This window comes from Rhincodon typus, chromosome 7 (genome assembly GCF_021869965.1).
Source record: "Rhincodon typus isolate 14 chromosome 7, sRhiTyp1.1, whole genome shotgun sequence".
Lineage (NCBI taxonomy): Eukaryota > Metazoa > Chordata > Chondrichthyes > Orectolobiformes > Rhincodontidae > Rhincodon > Rhincodon typus.
In genome coordinates, this window is record NC_063338.1 from 70993716 (window position 1) to 71014682 (window position 20967).

The 20967-nt window shown below is 39.5% G+C and overlaps 1 protein-coding gene across 1 annotated transcript in view; it reads right to left on the reverse strand.

Moving 5' to 3' along the window:
* LOC109911043 (low-density lipoprotein receptor-related protein 1-like) overlaps nt 1–20967 on the reverse strand; it is a 1753343-nt gene that overhangs the window by 77240 nt on the left and 1655136 nt on the right. The window contains exons 74-76 of the mRNA XM_048599379.1: nt 18270–18404; nt 17005–17127; nt 2388–2629 (exon numbers count right to left, since the gene is read on the reverse strand). Coding sequence (XP_048455336.1) covers nt 2388–2629; nt 17005–17127; nt 18270–18404 — 500 coding nt within the window. The remainder of the gene's footprint in view (nt 1–2387; nt 2630–17004; nt 17128–18269; nt 18405–20967) is intronic.

The window sequence follows — 20967 nt, forward strand, 5'->3', positions numbered from 1 at the left end:
GGCCAAGCAGCATCAGAGGAGCAGGAAAGCTGATGTTTCAGGTCGAGACCCTTCTTCAGACCCTTTTACTGAAGAAGGGTCTCGACCCGAAACATCAGCTTTCCTGCTCCTCTGATGCTGCTTGGCCTGCTGTGTTCATCCAGCTCTACACCTTGTTATCTCAGATTGTCCAGCATCAGCAGTTCTTACTATCTCTACTACCTGATTTAAAGTTTAATCTGCTAATACTGCATAAAAGTGTCTGCTGTTGTGTTAAAGTCTCTGGAGCGTGCATGAACTTAGGCTTTCCTGACTCAAAGTTTAAAACAATATCGCAAACCTAAGCTTAATATCCGTTCTAATGTTGTATTCTCTAACCCTTTTGGGAACTCTCAGTTTTTTTTAAAAGATCAATGAATTCACATGAGCAGGGCAAGTTATTCGAGTTATCCTACAGACTTTCAGCAATGGTAGCTGTTTTACCATTATACTTTATTTCTGCTGTGCTTTTGCATTACAGATGTTCCACTTAATAGTTAACAGAGATGGCTGGAATGAGTAAATTATGAAGCATTTACTGCTTTATGACCTCTCGAAAACTGGTTCTTACACAAAATTCTATCAGATGGGATTAAAATGAAATGAGGGTCAATTCATCATGTAAGATCATAGAAACATAGGAACAAGAGTAGGCCATTCAGCCCCTTGAGCCTGTTCCTCCATTCAGTGAAACCACAGATGATCTGAGGCTTAACTCCATACACCTGCATTTGGTTTGTATCCCTTAATACGTTTGTTTAATAAAAATTTATCTATCTCAGATTTAAAATTAACAACTGATCCAGCATCCACTCTATTTGTGGAAGAGAGTTCAAACATCAATCACAATTTCATCAATCACACCTATTTCGCCAATCAGATATCCAGTAGATTTTTGACTTGATTTGACATGCAGTTGGAAGGTTAAAATATACTGGAGTCATTCAAGTTTTCTGTTTGGCTGCAGGCTTAGAAGAATGCTGCACAATTGGAATAAAGTATTCAACCATTGATACTCAATATGACAAATCTTTGGCAGAATTTGTAAAAATGCACTTTGCTTTTCTCCATTAATAATTCATATTTTTATGACATTTGAAAAGTTAACTTTGGAGAAGACATCTATTAGATCTACATAATTAACTCACCAGTAAATTGACAAGCCGCATAGAAAGATTCCCCAGATCTTGCACAAGTCAAAGATCAGAGAATAAATTGAGTTTAGCTCATTTCCATTGTATTAACACAATATTCCATCAAGAATATATATTTCCAAACCCTTTACTGTCATAAATGGAGCGTTCAAAATACTATATTCATTACTAGTACAAAGGATTTATACAAAACTGTTACACGTCAGCCACCAGTGTAAATTATATTGCTTAACACTGGGTAAATACAGGAGTTTTTAAAAAATTTATAGCACATCTGATAAACCACGACTGCTTGAACAATTTATATTTTTAACTCTCTGACTATTGGGACACCCATAGATGTATGCCTTCTCATTGACATCCAGAATTAAATATTTCTTTGCCGGGGCAAGTGCAAGATGACAAGAAAAACAAAGAAGAAGCAAGAAACAAGGCGCTTCTCTGTGGACAAGGAAAGAAAATGATACTGTGCTAAATAATGAGTGTTGTAACAATAGCACAGATCTCTTAGCTAAGGAATATATGTCTCATGGTAAAGGATGGGTGAGGGGATGACATTAATTGTTCCAATATGAGTAAAAGGTTAAATGCTAAGTGGGGATTTTCTCATTTCATTCAACAATCAAGAAAAATAAGTGAATTCAGGACATACCCATTTCACTCATTGGGTGACATTGATATTAGTGGAAATTACACACTATGTAATCAGTATTCTGCTCAAGCATTTTAGAAATAATTGGTGACAATGAACAATGGCGTTTTAACCAGAAGCATGATCATGAGAAAACTCCTAAATGTTAGCTGCAGATTAAAATTCGAATAAACACCCTCTGAACACACATCTGCACTCTTCTGTTGGGCAAACCAACTGTAAAGCTATGACATGGATAAGAGTATTAAAACCCTGATGTTGCACTTGGTGTGGAAGAAGATAATAGTAATTAATGCTTGTATTAAAAAGAAGTGTCACAAAATTAATTCAGTATTCTTCCTTTCAGGATTGCATCACACCATTGCGGAGCTTCAAAACACTATCAGTAATGAGCAAAAGAAAAGAAAAGCCAAAACAGAGACAAAGAGAAATGGTAAACATGAGCAAAATAGGAATTGGCAAAACAAAAGAGTACCGAAATCAACTGTAAATTGTATTATTAATGCACTTGCATTAAAAGTTCATTCTTAATAATTTAATGGATTTTTGCTTTCTGAAATTACATTCAAATCTGTAGCATCACTTGTCTGTCTCTCCCGGCTGTCTGAGATGTCTAAGTAGGAGATTTTGCCGGTGTACTCATTGGTCCAGAAGATCTTTCTGCCTTTAATATACACATCCATCATACTAATTTTGACAGTCTCATCTCCTTGAAACACTTGTTCATAGGCTGAGTTAGGGTCAAATGGATATATACTGCGGATTTCATTTCTGGTTGCAATGTAGAGCACTTGATGTTCTGAACCTGTATGAAGATTACAAGGAGAAAAGGTTACACCTTGCAGCCACACATTTAATGTTTCCACTCATTTTAAGGATTATGAACACAGATCAATTTTCAGGCAAGTGTGGACCATTGGTCCATCAAATCTATTATCCAACTTCCCATAAGATCAGCTTAACATCTATAATTATTATGAATCTAATAAATCTGAATTCTATTTGCTGAAGGAAACTTGCTTGTTGAACCCTATCATAATGTGTTACTTCATCTCTTTTTTCTGGATACTGCGCACATTTCACATATTTATTGCTGTATCAATGAAAAGTAATAGCTTCTTCTTTTCATTTTTTATTTTGCGTCTTTAATTTGAAATCATAACCTGGCAGAAGAACCGCATTGAGCATTTGTCCTCCAAACCACAGGTAATCTTAATTACTTTAATCAAATCAGTACTTAACGTTTTTTAAACTGAGAAGATTTCTAGGGTATATATCTTCCTTCATAATTCTGTCACCTTGGTTCTGTAATTAATGAAGTAGCCTGATTTTGCACTACCCTGTAACTTAATAAACACTTAAAAGCCAGAAGAGTAAAACTGTACCCTGTTCTGCCTCTTTATTGCCAGATTAACTTTGAGAATATAGTTTTCTTGGTTTAATAATTTCCAAGCTATAAAGTTGAATTTTTGATTTGCTTTTGCAACTGCTTAGAAAGACAACAATGATAGTAACCTGGCCACTCAAATCCCTAGATCTCTTTTCCTGATATGATTTACGTGTGACAATTAACAGTAATATATAATGTTCAGCTCTGCAATGCATTAATTTATAACTTCACACTTGACATTAAATTGCATCTGCAGTTTTTTTCTCCTACAGACTTAGTTTCTTTAGGTGTCTCTGAATTTTGGAATATCAATGATAATCTTTTGTCAGCAGTTCTAGTTTGACATTACCTGTGTCTTTGGCACTTTGGATTTATGCCCACTTCCCAATTGTTTATACAAATGATCAAATGAGTCGAAACCCAACTTCTTTACATCAGTACGCAATGCCACTCACTAAGCTTACCTGTTCGATCTTAGCCAATCAAACGCTTCTAATTTTTTCTATTAGTTTGATTCTTAATAAAATTGTACTTCATAAGAGACAATTTCATGTGCCTTTTTGAAGTCTATACAGAAAACACTCATGAGTAGGAGAAAGAAAATATATGAAGACAGTGACTTGGGGAGATAAAAAGGGCTAATATTAAATATGCAAATAGTTTATTACACCAATACTGATGCCAGAGATTACATGATAGAAAGACTTGAAGAGAGATGCTGCTGTGTAAACCTCATGCTAAGTCCAATAATATAAATAGTTCATCAACGTTGAAGAAACAGAAACCTTGAAAAGATCATAGGCTCTAGAAACCTTCCTCAAACAATATAATTTACCCAATCTCTTCCGAGAATACAACCACAATAACGGATCATCTTAGCTGTAACCTGTTCACAGAAAGTTAACATATCTGCTTGGCACAACCTGTCAGTCTTAAACTGACTCTAGCTATTTAGTAAACTCAACATTATATAGTTCCTCGTAACAGGTTTTAACAATTTCCTTGCAATTGAGCTAAAGTTCTCACATCAGTAATTTGCTATTTCTTTCCTACCTTCATTTTAAAATATAAATGTCACATTTATTACTTTTTAATTCACAGTATGTGACTCCAACCTAACGAACTCTGGAGAAGTCCGATCTGGTGAAACCTTTTCCACTGAGACAATTCATCATCACAAGATGAAAGGTGAGAGAACCCTAAGTATTACCTACCTTCAGTTTATACACTTCTTATATTCTCCATTGTAATCTCAAACATATTTTAGTATACACTCACTGTTGAACTCAATCTTGATATTTTGGAGTGTTTAGCCTAATTAATTCACGAACCCATCAAGAAAATAGTGATTTAGGTTCTCAGCAAATTTGCATTGTTCAATGTTCAGTGCTCAGTGATAACATTGTCATCCCTCAATCTCCTTTTTCCTGTTTTTGACACATTTGCTGTTCTGCTAGAGTTACCTCTCACACATACGTTTCTCCACGTGTGAGGTAGAAATTGAAAAATGTACCCAATTCTCACTCATAAAATAGGTACAAAGCAAACTGATTTAGCGGTCTGATGTACAGTGCGCAACCTGCACAGACATTGGTTACATCGCCAAATGGTTAGTGTGTGTTAGAGAACCTCCTTGAGAATTGGTAAGCTCAAGAGCTGAGGAGAGCAGTCATTAGGCTTGGTTTGTCAAAGATTCTACAGCAGCTTCCCAGTTGGTAACAAAAGGTAAATTATATTTTCTGTGAACAAAAGAGGATTGGAAGAGTTCCCTCAACCTCCATAATGCAGTAAACAGGCTTCTGTTGCTGAATCAAACTGCATCCCTCCAGAACTTATTAAGTGCTGGCAGCAGCTCAAACTTCTAATTCTTGCATCATTCCCAGCCAGCTCATCTGAAATATGAATTTGAGCCTTAATTTCAGGACAGTCTCAGGTCTGTCTGTTCAAGCCTAGGCTGATTTCTACGCTACCATGTCTTTCATTAACATTTCCTTTCCCCGTTACTTTTTAGAGAGTTCTAGTCTGTCCCTTCTCGAACATTTTAAAATGCTTTCTCATGCCACGTCGTCTGTTGATAACTTTAGTCATCTACTCAAGCATTTTTTTACCTTTGTTGTTGACTTATTTCTTGAATAAATTGGTTTCTCAGCCAACAAAACAATTAAAAATGTTCTTAACTTCTTTTATGTGCTAATTGCTCAAAAAAACTGCTTAATCTCTTATATTCTCAAGGTGATTTTGTAACTAAATTTCTTTTTTTGTTGTTTTCTTCATAACTATGATCATGAACTATGAACTATGTTCTCTGTCTAATATGTGACTTAATAAATCCTCGTTAATAGCAATTCCAATACTGTAGACTCCTTCACAAATAATTTTCAAATAAGACTCGAATAACTTCAATAAATTCTGGTTCGCAAACTGTCCCTGTTGTACTATTGGAAAGAATGAAAGCTTTGTGATTCAAACTTAAAGCACTGATCTATTTTATGACCTTCACAGCAGTATATCTATCATCCCTTGTAGCCTATAGCATATCCTAATCACTAACTTCTCCCCTTTGCCCCCTTTTAAATCCATACTCACAGTAGTATTTCCAATGCCATTCTTTGCAGTTACTGATAAGTAGTGTCTATCCATCATTCCTTCTCAGTGAAGTGCCTTGGGACTTTTTGCTACATTAAATATGCTGTTTAAATGTAAACTGCTTCACTTTAACCACTTATCAATAATTCTTATAATGTTGATCTGCTGCCTAGTAACCAAGTTTTATTCCTTGCATTAAATAAAATTTAAGTCATCCTTCATGATTCTTAGTTGATATTGCCTGGCTTCCTTAGCTAGTGGCCTGTGGTGCCATAAGAGTGAGGCAGCTCTTCTTACACTCTGCCTCAGGCAAATAAAAACAGAAAATGCAGGAAACATATGGTCAGCAGGATCTATGGCAGGAATAACAAAGTTAAACTTTTCAGGTGCATGTCGTTTTCTCAGAAGTGTTGATGAAAGGCCTTCAACTTGAAAAATCATGCAGGCCTTCCTCTCCCATGTCTCAATGCCCCTGTCAAAATGACCTGCAGGATTGGAACTCTGAAATATCAGGATCATGACCACAAAGGTTTTGGAGAACCAGCCAATTAAGGGACCACCTCTAGAAGCCCATCCTTTCATGGATAGCGGGCAGGTGTCTGACTCAGAAGAGCCAATAGGAGGACATCAGCTCTGAAGGTCAGGTGTCCTACCATCGGAAAATGGTGCAAAAGAAGTATGTAGTGTGGTGTGAAAGGGCTTCCATTCCTCATCACTGACCACAGATATAAGAAAGGCTAAAAGGTTCAGAGCTTTTTCTCATGAAGAAGAAAGCCTCCCTCTCCCACCCACAGTGATAGATACTGCTGTGTTTACAGCTATTTATTGGTGCGGCACCTTCCCTATTGAATTTCTCAGTGAATGATGTCTCCAGCTCCAATAGCTTCTTGGCTGGCAACTGGGAGGTCAACACCATTTCATGGTGGCTTCCCTGCATCTTGTGTGCTGGCTGGAAAACCGAGACAGCATTGAACATACCTTTAATGATGCCAAGAAGGGCCTGAATTCATCATCTACTGCAACCTGTTGGGTAACCAGTCTTTGCTGGTATCCCATCTCCTGCTGAAACCAAGGGAGATGGGAATGTGTTGGGGAGCCTAAGGTTTCTACACCTTCTTTTTGGACCCTCCTTATCCTGATCTACGCCTACCAGCGCTTGAAATTCCAGTCTGTTAACTCTCTTTCTCTCACCACAGGTGTCACCGAACTTGTTTGCATTTCCAGGAGTTTTTGCGTACAATTCAGATTTCTAGCAATCATTTTTTTGCTTATGCCTAAGGCCATTTTCATCCTGCCTTCTCAGTCTCTTGCTAACTAGGCCAGCAAGTTGCATGAAGGGAAACAGTAGAGCAGTGGTAATGTCACTGGATTAGTAATTAATGATTAACAATCCACAGGCCCAGACTAATACTCGAGAGAGATGGGTTCAGATATTTAAAATTCATTAATAATTTTTTTGGCAGAAATCATACATGGGACACGGATATTGCTGGAAATTAATAAATTTAAAAATGGTCTCAGTAATGGTGTCCATCACTGATTGTTGTTAAAAAATTCCAACTGGTTCATTGATGCCCTTTGATATTCCACTGATGAGATAGACTTTAGACATGCCTCCTTGCTCTACCACCATGAGAGTGAATAACAATGGTAAGCTATCACTGACAAAAGCTGCCAAGAAAACAGCTCAGGATGAAACATCAGCAGATAAAGAGCCAAAGATCCACCTGGCTTCAAGCAGAGGCATGGATGAATGAATAAAGAGCAGAAAAATGGCCTTCTATGGTCTTTCAAAGGGCTGGCACAAGCAAAAGGGGCAAATGGTAATCTTCTGTGCTCTATTATTCCATGGATCTGTCATAAATATTTTTCATTGTTCATGAAGTTCCCTTCTGGAGATTACCCCCACACTTTCTACATGAACTTTGACAGCTGGCTGCTCATCCTCTCTAAACTGGGAGTTCTTTCTAATCATCATTCAGCAAAATGCCATCTGTGAATAAGAGTCTACTGCAACATCTATGCTAATTATTCACTTCAAATGCCATTCAGTTTCCCTAAAGTGTACTGGAAATGCATTTTAAAAGCAGTGCAGGTATATCACTGTCTGTATGTTCAAAGTACCTTTTAGAACATTAAAGTCACTATATGACCCAATGTAACTTTAAGCAGTCCATGAACAATGTTCTTTGCTTGGTTATATGCCAAAACTTAACCATCAGAGTTTTAAAATAAGACATAAAAACCATTAGTTTTTTTTTCTCAAATGAAAAGTCTTGATGCCAAATAGAAGGCATATGGGGTATGTGGCAAAATTAGAACATAAATCCCTTAAATATAATAGCTTTGGTACTTACATATAAAGATATGAAAAATATGTTGAAGTCTTCCAGCAGCCAGAAACGTGAGACATATGTGCAAGTATCAAAATTTTGAATGATAAAATATCAGCTGCATCACTAAGATGGTGCACTGAAATGGGGTATAAAAATATAAAACACTGAAAAACTGCTCAGGTCAGATGGTGGGATAAATAAAGCTAACATCTTGACGTTGACTGATGGAATCAGAAGTTGAAAAAGTTAAAGGCATGATGAATAAAAGGGAAAGGGTGTGCATAAGAAGGGACCAAATAAAAGGGAAGTTTTCTGATAGGGTAGAAGGTCGAAGAGAATAACTTATGACAGGTTTGGTATAAGGTAAAAGGAGATAAGTGAGATCAGTAATAAGTCTTGGTTACACAAAACGATTCTGGGTGATTTGAACCTGCTGCACAACTTCCGCATCCCCCTGCCCCACCGATCTCATCTCTTCCTGCCTTGACTCCATTCTCTCCCGCTAGGACCAGGCACTCCCCACCTACACTGGGGACACAAACCACGCCCTCCGCCACTTTGGTAACTTCCAGTTCCCTGGCCCCCAGCGCTTCATCTTTACTATGGACGTTCAATCCCTATACATGTCCATACCCTACAATGATGGCCTGCAGGCCCTCAGTTTTATCCTCTCCAACAGACCCATCCAGTTCCCCCTCACCAAAACCCTCCTCCGCCTCGCCAAACTAGTCCTCACCCTCAATAGCTTTTCCTTCAATTCTTCCCACTTTCTCCAAATCTAGGGTGTTGTCATGGACACTCGCATGGGCCCCAGCTACGCCTGCTTGTTTTCAGGTTATGTCGAACAGTCACTTTTCAGTATGTGCAATGGTACTGTTCCCCAACTCTTCCGAGTTACATTGATGACTGCATCTGTGCTGCATCCTGCACCCAGGCTGAACTGGAGTAGTTCATCGACTTTGCTAACAACTTCCACACCGCCCTCAAATTCACTTGGTCTATCAGAAACCTCCCTCCCCTTTCTGCACCTCTCCATTTCCATTTCTGGCAACAGTTTACGGACCGACATTTACTATAAACCCACAGACTCCAATAGCTACCTAGGCTACACCTCCTCCCAGCCTGTATCCTGGAAAAACTCCATCCCGTTTTCCCAATTCCTCTGTCTCAGTTACATCTGCTCTGATGAGGAGACATTCCATTCCCAAGCATCCCAGATGTCTGCCTTTTTCAAACAATGCTCTTTTCCCCCGTCTGTCATCCAGACAGCCCTCCACCGCGCCTTCTCCATGCCCCACTCCACAGCTCTAAACCACACTCCCCTTCAAACATAATAAAGATTGGGTCCTCCTTGTCCTCAATTTTCACCCCACCAGCCTCCGCATCCAACATATCATACTCAAACACTTCCTCCAACTCCAATTAGACCCCACCATCTAGAACATTTTTCACTCCCCACCCCTCTCTGCTTTCCGCAAGGACCATTCCCTTCGCCACTCCTTAGTTCATGCCACACTCCCCACCAAACACTCCCATCCTCCGGGAACCTTCCCCTGTAGAAGATGTAACACCTGCCTACACACCACCTCCCTCACCTCCATTCAGGGCCGTAAACTGTCCTTCCAAGTGAGACCAAGCTTCACCTGCGTCTTCTCCAAGCTAATCTATTGCATCTGGTGCTCCCGATGTGGTCTTCTCTATGTCAGTGAGACCAAACGTAGACTAGGTGACCATTTTGCTGAGAATCTTTGCCTGGCTCAGAACGGCCAACCTAACCTCCTGGTCACCGCCCATTTCAACATCGCCCCCTACTGCAGCACCTCCCCGCCACATCACCACCACCACCACCGTACCCCCTATGACATGTCCGTCCTTGGCCTCCTCCAATGTTGCATCAGCTCAGAACGCAAATTTAAAGAACACCACCATATCTTCTGCCTGGGCACCCTACAGCCCGGACGACTCAACATTGAGTTCTCCAATTTCAAATTACCTTCCCACCCATCCCCCAGGGTCCCCTTCCAGCCCCACCTCCTCCCTTTCATTCCACTTTCTGACCCTCCCTTCAAGCTATCAACCAGATTCATCTCTCTCATCGACTAACCAAGTCATACCTACCACCAGTGTCCACCTATCATTACCATTTTGACTCCAGCCCTCCCCCCTTCTCTTTAGCTGCAGCTACCCCTACCCCCACATCCAGTCCTGAAGAAGGACAATGCCCGAAACGTTGACTGCTCCTTTCCTCCAGATGCTGCCTGGCTTGCTGTGTTCTTCCAGCCTCCTGTTGGTCTACCATGCTTCTATCTGCTTGTTTTCCATATTTAATGAGCTGTAAATAGAAAGGATGGGAATGCAGAAACTGTTCTTTTTCTCACATAGCTGCTGTTCGATTTTCTCTCTGATCTTCTGTCACACTAGCTGAGTGAACAGGTGTTATCTCTCAATCCATTCATCCATTTTTAACAAAACACAGGATGAATAGCAATGTGTGTAAATTAATGTGTGATACTTCAATTATGCCACCAATTTTGCTTGTAACATGAGGATATTTTTCATTTCAAATTAAAGGTTTAGAATTGAGAATCAGTCAGCAGAAAAAGAGGCTATTTCTCACTGTTCTGCTTAATGTGTGGTGGGAAGGTGCCTTACATGCAGCCACCGATCTATGTCCCTTTAAGGGTCTCATTCCACCACTACCTGTACTTACCAAGCAATGGGTAGGAGATACATCAGGTGTTGGAGTGCTAAAAGCAATCCTCAGGTTCTCAGGTTGCCTATGGCTTCCCGGGATCATGTAGTCAGAGCATGATCGAGTCACCCAGCATTGGAAGAGCGGAGCCTGGTGAGAGTCACATCTACCTACATCCCCTCGTCCCTTCCTGCAAAACTCCTTTCTGTCACACTCCTATGATCCCCTTCCTCCATCACTCACCTGGGCGAGGGGCCCACAGTGATCCTGGGCCTTAGGGGAGCGCACCACCAGCAGCAGCTGTGACCACCCGGAAGCGCTGTCAATCAATGAAAAGCTGCTGACCTCTATTTACCAAGTAGCTCTGGACAGGAAGGAGTAGGATGGCACAGTGGCACAATGATTGGCACTGCTGCCTCACAGCACCAAGGACCCAGGTTCAATTCCAGCCTTGGATCACTATCTGTGTGGAGTTTGTACATTCTCCCTGTGTCTGCAGGGTTTCTTCTGGTTTCCTCCCACAGTCCGCAGATGTGTAGGTTAGGTGGATTGGCCATGGGAAGTGCAGGGTTATATGGATAGGGTGAGATGCTCTTCAGAGGGTCAATGTAGACTCAATGGACCATTTCACCTGTACCTGCACTATAGGAATTCTATGATTCTGCCCCAGGGATCCTTCATCCTGCAAAAGCTGGCACTGTCTGGTTAAGAGCCTGACTGGCATTTAGGACAACAGGTCTTCATCAAAGACAGCGACACAGAGTTGTTTCTAGCTCCCCAGCCAATGGGCAAGATCTTTGTCAACTTCAATAAATACCATACTTCTTGACTGCTTTTGTTCTCAGATTGTTTTGTTTTGAATATTTTCTGATCAACCTATTGAGAGATGACATTACACACTTCCAGAGCAGGTGGGACTTGAACCCAGGCCTCCTGCCTCAGAGACGGTCACTACCATTGCTCCACAAGAGACCCTCATAATAGGATGTGCCCACTGTCAACATGTGCCATGTCAACATTTGTTACCCATGCCCTTGAGTTGAGTGGGCAGCTAGGCCATTTCAGACATGCTATGGCACATCTGGAGCAGTTGGGAGTTGAACCCTGACCTTCTGGCCCAGATTTAGGGTCACTATCACTACACCGCAAGAGTACTCACTGGTAGACCAGACCAGGTAGGGACAGATTTCCTTCCTTAAAGAATATTAATAAACCAGATGGGTTTACACACAAAAGATATGTGGTTGGCAGTAGCTAGCTTTTAATTCCAGATTTCTTTGCTGAATTCAAATTTCATGATCTTCCAGACCCATGTCCCCATAACAAGAGAGCTTGAGGCTCTGCATTGCTAGTTGATTGACATTATCACTATGCCACTGCCTCCTCCATACTTTTTGTCTGTGCTGGCTCATTCAGCCATCCAATTATCCAGCTAGTTCCACACCCTTACTCTTTCGCCTTAGCCTTGCAATTGTTTTTGCTGTACATGTATAACACACACAATTTCCTTTTAAACATTGCTAGCTAACATGTTTGCTGCCCTTGCAGCGAGTTTACATGATACATTTATTTGCTGAGAAATTCACCTACTGCATTAAAAATTTAACCCACGTTTTGTTGGACACGCTTCAAAAATTGAGAAGTTTCCTCTCAGCTTTAAGATACATTTCAATTTTTAATCAAGGTGTAATGTATAAGTTGATGGCAGGCTGGAATATAATAATAAGATCCTCCAGAATTAAGTTTGGAGATGTGTGCATTTATCAAGGTGAGAAATATATAGTCAGGTCCATTATTGTTAATCGGGCACAAAGCGAAAACAAGTTAAATTTATGACAGGAGGTGGTGCATTTGAATTAAATGTATTAGCTACAGACATTTGTTGCCAGTGTCATTAGGGCTGCCAAGCATCCTCAAAGTATCTAGTTATTGAGGATTAATCTTCCAGACATCACTGCAAGCAACTCAGTAAAAACAAATCTTAGAAGTGTTCGGCAAGAATTTTAATCATTTTCTTTGAATGCTTACATTTACTTATAATGAAATCTTTGGGGAGATTGCAATAAATAACTCACCAATGGTCAAGTTTAATCCAATTGTGTAAAAACAAAATGTTGAATCGGACAGGAAGATTGAAGGCATCTGGATTAAAACAAAAACATACTGTAGCTGCTGGAAACCTGGTGGATGGAACATGTATGGGAGTGTAGATTGAGTCTCAGCAAAGGTTTACGTCATGAAATATTCAGGGTTACATCCAAATCGGATTGGTAACCGGAAGTATTATACAGTATGAGGTGAGAATAAAACAACAACTAAGAGCAATAAAGTCTGAATCTCTGGGGAGGTTCTAGTAGAATTTATCAAAATTATTTGGTGACTTGAATAAGATCCCTACCCAAAGACCTGAACAAAACTCCTCAATTTCATGCTACCTTTTTGGTACTATCAAAAAACAAGGTTAGGTTATACATGTAACGAGATGACATTCAGGTATATCTTTTCACAATTTCTCTCAATCTATTCAATGCCTATGTGCTGTCAGCCTACTCATTCAACAGCTATTCATGGCTGAGTCAACAGCTCTTCCAATAAAACATCAGTGCGATTGAAGGTATTTTCTTTGGGTTTCATTAAACACTTGCAATTAATTCCATCCTCTTTTCTTGCTAGTTCCTCAGATTGCAGCCTCTACGCATAATTCTGGTGCTTGATTTCAATGTTTCCCAGCGAGTTATGCATGAGCTCAGAGATGTTGTGAAGGGGATCAGTATTATCCCCTTCTCCCAATCTAGATAGTGAATTGACTCAGTTCCTGTTGATTGCGTATTGGCACCCATCACAACTAGTATCATTCCAGAAATGGGATCTACCTGACCTCTCAACTTTCTCACATGAGCCATAGTCCTTACTTGAGTAAATATAGGTTGATGAGTTAAACATTATTGGTGGATAAGGTTTTAAAAGGAATAATCAATAAAATAATACACAGGCACTTGGTAAGGTTTGACATAATTATGAAGAATCAGCACAAATTTGTAAAAGATATAGCATGTTTGACTAATCCAATCAAGCTTTTTGGTGAAGTAGCAGAGGAGATTGATGAAGGGAGTGCAATAGAGATTGCCTATATAAATTTTAAGGAACCTTTTAACAGAAGTATTAAATGTTAACCGAAGGGTCCCTTTCCGTGCTGTTGAAGGGTCTGTTTCTGTGCTGTACATCTCTATGACTCTGTTCTAAATGGGACTAGATTCATTTAGGATATCTGGTCGGCATGGACTAGTTGGACCAAGGGGTCTGTTTCCATGCTGTATGTCCCTATGACTTTATCAATTAACAAAATTAAGTTGCATGGAACAGGAAGTTAATGACAAATTAGATTTTAAAAATGCTTCAGGACGTTAAATAGAAAGCTATGGAAAATGATTGTTTTTCAGATTGGTGGATGGTGGACAGTGGTCACTCCTTTTTATTCATTCATTGGATGTGGATGTTGGCAGCTGACCAGCATTTAATGCCTGTTCCTCGTTGCCCTTGAGAAGGTGGTGGTGAGCTGCCTTCTTGAACTGCTGCAGTCTACCTGCCGTGGGTTGACTAACAATGCCATTCCAGAAGGAATTCCAGGTGTTTGACCCAGAGACAGTGAAGGTTATCCAAGATCCTATGTTAAGAGCAATATTGCTTCTTTTTTATTCAGATATGTGTACAAATATGTTTCTTGGATATTAGAATCCTAAATAAAATGTCAAGATGTGCCGATGACAGAAGTAACTGTAGCAGTATATAGATAAGCTTGTAGAATGGGAAGGCAAATGACCGATAAAAATTAATACAGAGAAGTGTGAGAAGATCTAAAGGCAAGAAAAGGCGGATGCTGGAAATCTGAAACAAACACTAAGCAGATATGGGAGCCCCTGTGGAGAGAGAAATAGCGTTAACATTTTGAGTCCAGTATGACTCTTCTTCAGTTCTGCAACACCATTTAGGCCAGAGCAGCCTCCTTGATTGACACCCTTCAGTAGCATCTGCAAGATACAGTGTGACAACTTGCCAATACTCCTTAGACAGCATGATCCAAACCATGATCTCCACCCTTTCAAGCCCCAAAGCATCCTGTTGACAGGTCTTGACAATTTGGAATGTTCCAAGAGGGTTTATGTACTAATTTCCCACAATCTTCTCCACCCCTAACAGTCTCAAAGGAGATATGAACTCCACGCCTAAAGAGTACTGGATGGCCTCCCCTCAAGGATCCCTGAGTCCCATCCCAAGGAGTCCAGGGACCAAATGAGCTCTTACCTGGTCTAGCCACCACACTTTAAGGCTCAGACATAAAGATTCTCATTTCAACGGAGCTGTTAGTCACTTGAATGATTAGCTGCCTCCCGTAACCATGGTTGTGAGAACCGTGAGTGGTTCACAGAGGCAGCTAGTTAGACCCTGCAAAAATTAAAAATGTCAGGGGCTTGAGATTCCCAATATCTTCTGTCATTTTTGCCAGATAGATGCAACCAGACTTTCTTAGTTTCTCCAATACTTTATTTTTATTTCAGATATGCAGCATTGCCAGTATTTTGAATTTATTTGAATTTGACAGAACCTGTTTATGTCAATGATCCTCTCATTAATTTTAAACTTGATATAAGTGTGAAGATCTCTGTCTTACCAGATTAAATACCATGGCTGAAGAAACATGGCAACATCACTACCTGTAAGATCCCCTACAAGCCAGACACAATTCTGACTTGGAACTTTATTGCTTTCTTTCACCATAACTGGGACAAATTTCCTCCCTGCTGAATAGCATTTTTGGGTGCATATGCTATATAGGTTGGAGCTTTTTAAGAAGGCAACTTATCACTATCCTTTCTAGGGCATTAACAGATGGGAAATCGGTGTTAGTCTAGACAGCAAAGCCTACATCTGGTGAATGAATTAAAAAGAATAGAAGTAGGCATTTGGCCCCTCAAGCCTGTTCTATCGTGAACTGACCTGATTGTAGTCTGAACTCAAATTTTATGCTGGTCCTCAGAATCCTCAATGTAATTGTTAATCAAATTCAGTCCAACTCAACCTTGAACACATTCAATTTCCCAAACTACACTGCTCTCCCTGGCAGAGAATTTCAAAAACTAACAACACTCTAAGAGAAGAAATTCCTCCTACTCTCCATCTTAAACAGTAGACCCTTTCTTCTGAAACTGTGCTCCACGAATTTGGTAGTGACATCAAACAAGAAGGATGTTTAACACAAAATACAGCTCATGGTAACAACTTGTACACAGAGTCTTCTAATTTGCGGAGATGGTTGAGCTGCATTGACTATAGGGTTCTGGCCGAACGGCAGGCCCTTCTGCTCTTATCATAAGCATATTGGAAGGATTTAAAGGTTGATAATCAAACTGTATGGCCAAGTCATTACATACTCTTCTTGGCAACAAACACTTGAGTGGGGCTTGAAACTGGACCTTCTACTTCAAAGATAAAGGCACTACTGCCTGCTCCACAAGACCTTCTTAACTCTCTAATTCTAAGGAGATCATCATCCCAGTTTCTACCTGTGAAGCTCTCTCAGAATCTTATATGTTCCAGTAAGATCAGCTCTCATTTTTAAAACTGGTTGAGCCAGAGATTTATTGAAATTACTTTGTTGTTATCATGCTATCACAACAGAAACTTTCATATCACATTTGGCCTAAACCTTACCAGAATAACAGCAAAAGAAATAATAAAAGATAGAATATTCGCTTCCCTCCATAGTGAAATAGCTAAAATTGGTGCTCAGGAAATGTGAGCTTTTTTTCAGAATGTGCTCTCTTTAACAAGTCAAGAATAATCGGAGCCAAAGTTCCATTTTTCTTAAAAGATTGATTTTGCCTACTCATCTTAAATATGTTCAAATGAGGGGCTAAATTGCAGAAATGTCATTTTTTAAAATCTTATGGAAACATGTAAACTTGTAAAATTATAAAACATCAATAATATACTTTTAAAATGTTTTCTTCACATGTCATAAATGGCAACAACAATCAATACCATCTAACAATAATATATACCAAATTAATTAATCAATGAACAGTCAACACGAGATTGCACTTTGAAAAGTAAAATCAACATTTAACAATTACTACGTACAAATATTACTTTAGTATGGAATCAGTTTGCATCATTACCTTCTGTTTTGCAACTGTGGTTGTAAGCTTTTCTGTAGTTCTTTCCACAGGCACACAAGTATGATCCTTTTGTGTTATTGCAGTATTGCGAGCAAGTTCCAAATTGAAGGCACTCATTAATATCTGGAAACAAATCAAAGCGAGTGCTGTTAAATAGGGAAGGCCCTTTTGGATTAAAGAACGCACAAAAAGCATTAATTGATTTGGAGCTACATCATCAATAAATGATGGAAACTTAAGAAGTTCTTCCATGTAATTTAGTTTAATTTTGACATACCAGATCTAGATTGACAAAATTGAACAGGAAACTATGTTTGTGTTATTTATCATTCATCCATTAGAATCTGACTGTAACATGTTACCATTAACTCACACTGTTTATATTTGCATAAGTGTCTTTAAACATAGGTCTGCAAAGCAGTGAAAATCTTCAGAAGGTTAAAAAGTGGTCACTCTTGATATTCTTTCAATGCTTTCTGCTAAACTGATCATCACAATAAGCATTATGAGTATTTTATGTTCAGCCTTAGCAGCAAACAAATATAAGAGGTATAAAATATGAATTGATTGTAGAGCTCCTTCTGTACTATATCAGCAAAATGCCTACACCCTAAAATAAAGGGGACAACGTCTCTTGCTATGTCACTACATTTGTATCTTGGACATCAATCCATGTGTTTTAAAATTTCATTGAAGTTAATGCTACCAGTTTTGTTTTATATCTTTGTGGAGTTACAGTCACAATGGAGCCTATCTAAACTTTACACCGAACCTTACAACCAACAACGATGGGAAGATTTGTCACTTAACTCAGGCCTTAAGGATGAAAGGACAGATTTCTAACTCACTCTATCACCTCGTATTTGGAATATTCTAGATAACACCAAATAACATTAATAAAATGAATTACCTCTTTTAAAGATTATTTTAAATTAATTTGAGAATAAAGGTCACATTTTGTTACTGAATAATTCTTCTACATTTTGCTATTAATTGGAAGAGGTCAGAATTATAGTCACTTTTATAATGTTTTCATTTCAAGATTTGACCCAATAACATATATGTAAGTATTTATGGGGTTATGGAGGGCAAACAAGGAACTAGCGTTGGGAGAAAATCAGATCAACCATGATTTTATTGAATGGCAGAATAGTCCTGAAGGATTGAATGCCCTACCCCTGCTCCAAACACCAACATTCCTAATTAAATATAAGAAACAATTCTTCTAAGTTCAAATCCCATGCAATAAAGAATGTGTTAATTACCTTCACACTGCTTTGAGGCTTTGTTCCTTTGAAAGCCAGGCCGACACTCACAGAAAAGTGAAAACATTGTTCTGTTGCAATAGGCATCAATCCCACAAGGATTTGTTTCATGATCACAATTAAATTCATTATAATCTGACAACAAAAAAAAACAAAAAAAGTCAAAAATGCACATAGAAAGTATGAAAATCTGCAAATCACATAGAAAATCAGGAAAAAAAAAGGCAGCAGTGTAGTTTTTTTAAAAATTCATTCACGGGCTGAGGGTGTCACTGGCTAGGCCTGCATTTATTGCCATCCCTAATTGCCCAGAGGACAGTTAAGAGTCACATAGTCCCTACCAGCAGAGAGAATGAGCAAGTTTATGTGTCAGACACCTGTAGATCGCGACATAAAAGTTAACCTTAGAACCCTTGAAAGTCTTTCCAAAACTGGGATTGACTTCTACACTGATTGTGAAATGTGAACCATGTCGATGGTTGCCATAGAACACTATTCAAATTAAATCATTATTATGCACTTTATTGAATGAATCTATTCTACAAGATGACCATTAACCACAATGTTTTCTTAAAACCATTAAATTAATTAGTCGTATTTTCCCATTTTATTGGCAAAGAATTCATGGTGGTTGGTACTGTACATTAGCATTGTAACTTGTAACTAGTGCTGTGCCACAGAAATTGGTGCTAGGGCCATTTTTATTTACAATAATGATCCGTGCTTCACAATGGTAAGTGCTACTACTTCTCTCTGCTATCTTACACTCACAGGGCAATGACGCATTTTAATTCAGCCTGACCACCTCCCATCAACACTCATATGCTATAACTCACATTAATTCATGAGTCATGTCCAGTCAAGGGTTCTCACCCACCTTTTCCTCCTAATCTATGAACACTTGCTACCTTCTGCACTTCCCACACACGTAATACAGACACCCTATGACCACCTCTGCCCCTACATTTTCACTAATTGCTCTTCCATCTATTGTCATTACACTCCCTTTATCTCATTGCAAGAAAAATTGACCTCCCTTCCTTCCTCATCACTGATGTCTTCACTGCATCTCAAACTGAGAGACCAAACATCTCCAAACTGGCTGCGCTTGACTTGCAGGACTGATGATTGCAAACTGATGGACTAGAATTGGATAATACCTTTGACTGATTATGGTGACACTCCTGACCGTGCATGGTTGACCCCTCTAAGGACTTTGACATTCAGACACGGCCATTTGGTTGAAGCACATGCGGCGTGTGCTGGCTAACCTGCTGACCTATGCTCCAAGTGTACCATTGACCTAGCAAGATGCCATTCAGAAATATGCGCACCACCTTCTTTGAAGATAACAAGAACTGCAGATGCTGGTGTCAGAGTCAATACAGTGTGGAGCTGGAGGAACACAGCAGGTCAGACAGCATTAGAGGAGCAGGAAAGTTGACATTTTGGGTTTACACTGGTCCTGATGGAAGGTGTAAACCCGAAACATCGACTTTCCTGTTCCTCTGATGCTGCCTGATCTGCTGTGTTCCTCCAGCTCCACACGGCATTGACTGCACCACCTTGTTTGCTCAGTGCGCCAGACTGTGATAAGTTGCATGCTTCTCCTATTGTACTAAATAATAATACAAGCCACAGAGGCTGAAAGCCTGTAATAACCATTGAAAAGTCTATGGGCCAAAAATGATAAAAGCCAGAGAGACTGGCAGAATCCAAGTAAGCTACTAAGAGACATAAGATGCACCTTGTCCAAATACAAGAGACATATGTGCATCCCTGTGGCCCAAGTGAACTGCCAGAAAGATGCAAATCATGTGTCCCAGATTTCCAAAGTGAAGACCTGAAGGACTGAAGTGGATGTGAGTTGGTTCAAAGTAGCCATGGTGTTGTGATGAGACTGGTGGTTTGTAATGTGTGGGGGAGGATAGGATGCATGGAGCATGTAGGAAAATTATGGCGAAGACAGAGATGGATGAAAGCCCAGAGAAACAAACAGTGAACTGTTGCTGCGAGGTACTGACTCTGAGCTTCATGTCTGGCACTACCTAGTTCTCAGGGAAAGTGAGGACGTTTGGGTGCTGCATAGAAATGAGACAAGTTTAGAATAATAATGAGATGCAAATACTTGGAAACAAGGTTAGCACCACTTATCTGTGAGATTCAGAACTCGCGGGTTAAAGCCTCAGGGGAAAATCAGAAATTATTACTCAACATCAAGATGCTGATTTTCTATTTTCACCACATTATTTCCAACCATCTTGCCTTTGCCTACCCTGCTCAAAGGAGCAGAAAATTCTGGCCTGTCTTTGGCATCTGAAGAAAGTAGCTCTTTGAATTTATTTCGAGTCATTTTGGCCATGTGTTACAGGCAGAAGCAAGATTGTAGGAAGGTTCCTCCTTTTTTATCCACGTCTCCAGTAACCACAACAAAATTTGATTTAAGGAGGAGGTGTTTAATTCCTTGACCAACATGAATCTCAAGGATGGAACCAGGTCAGTTTTCTTGCTTTTTTGTTTGAGAAACATAAATGTTTATTTTTCAAATCGAAATGGAATTGGAACAGCAAGCAAATGCAAACACACAGACAGCACACAAGCACAAGAAAAGGCGATTAATGAGTAAGTCAGCATGTTCCTAGGATTTTAGAACAGTCACAATAGTCATTAGAGATAGTAGGAACTGCAGATGCTGGAG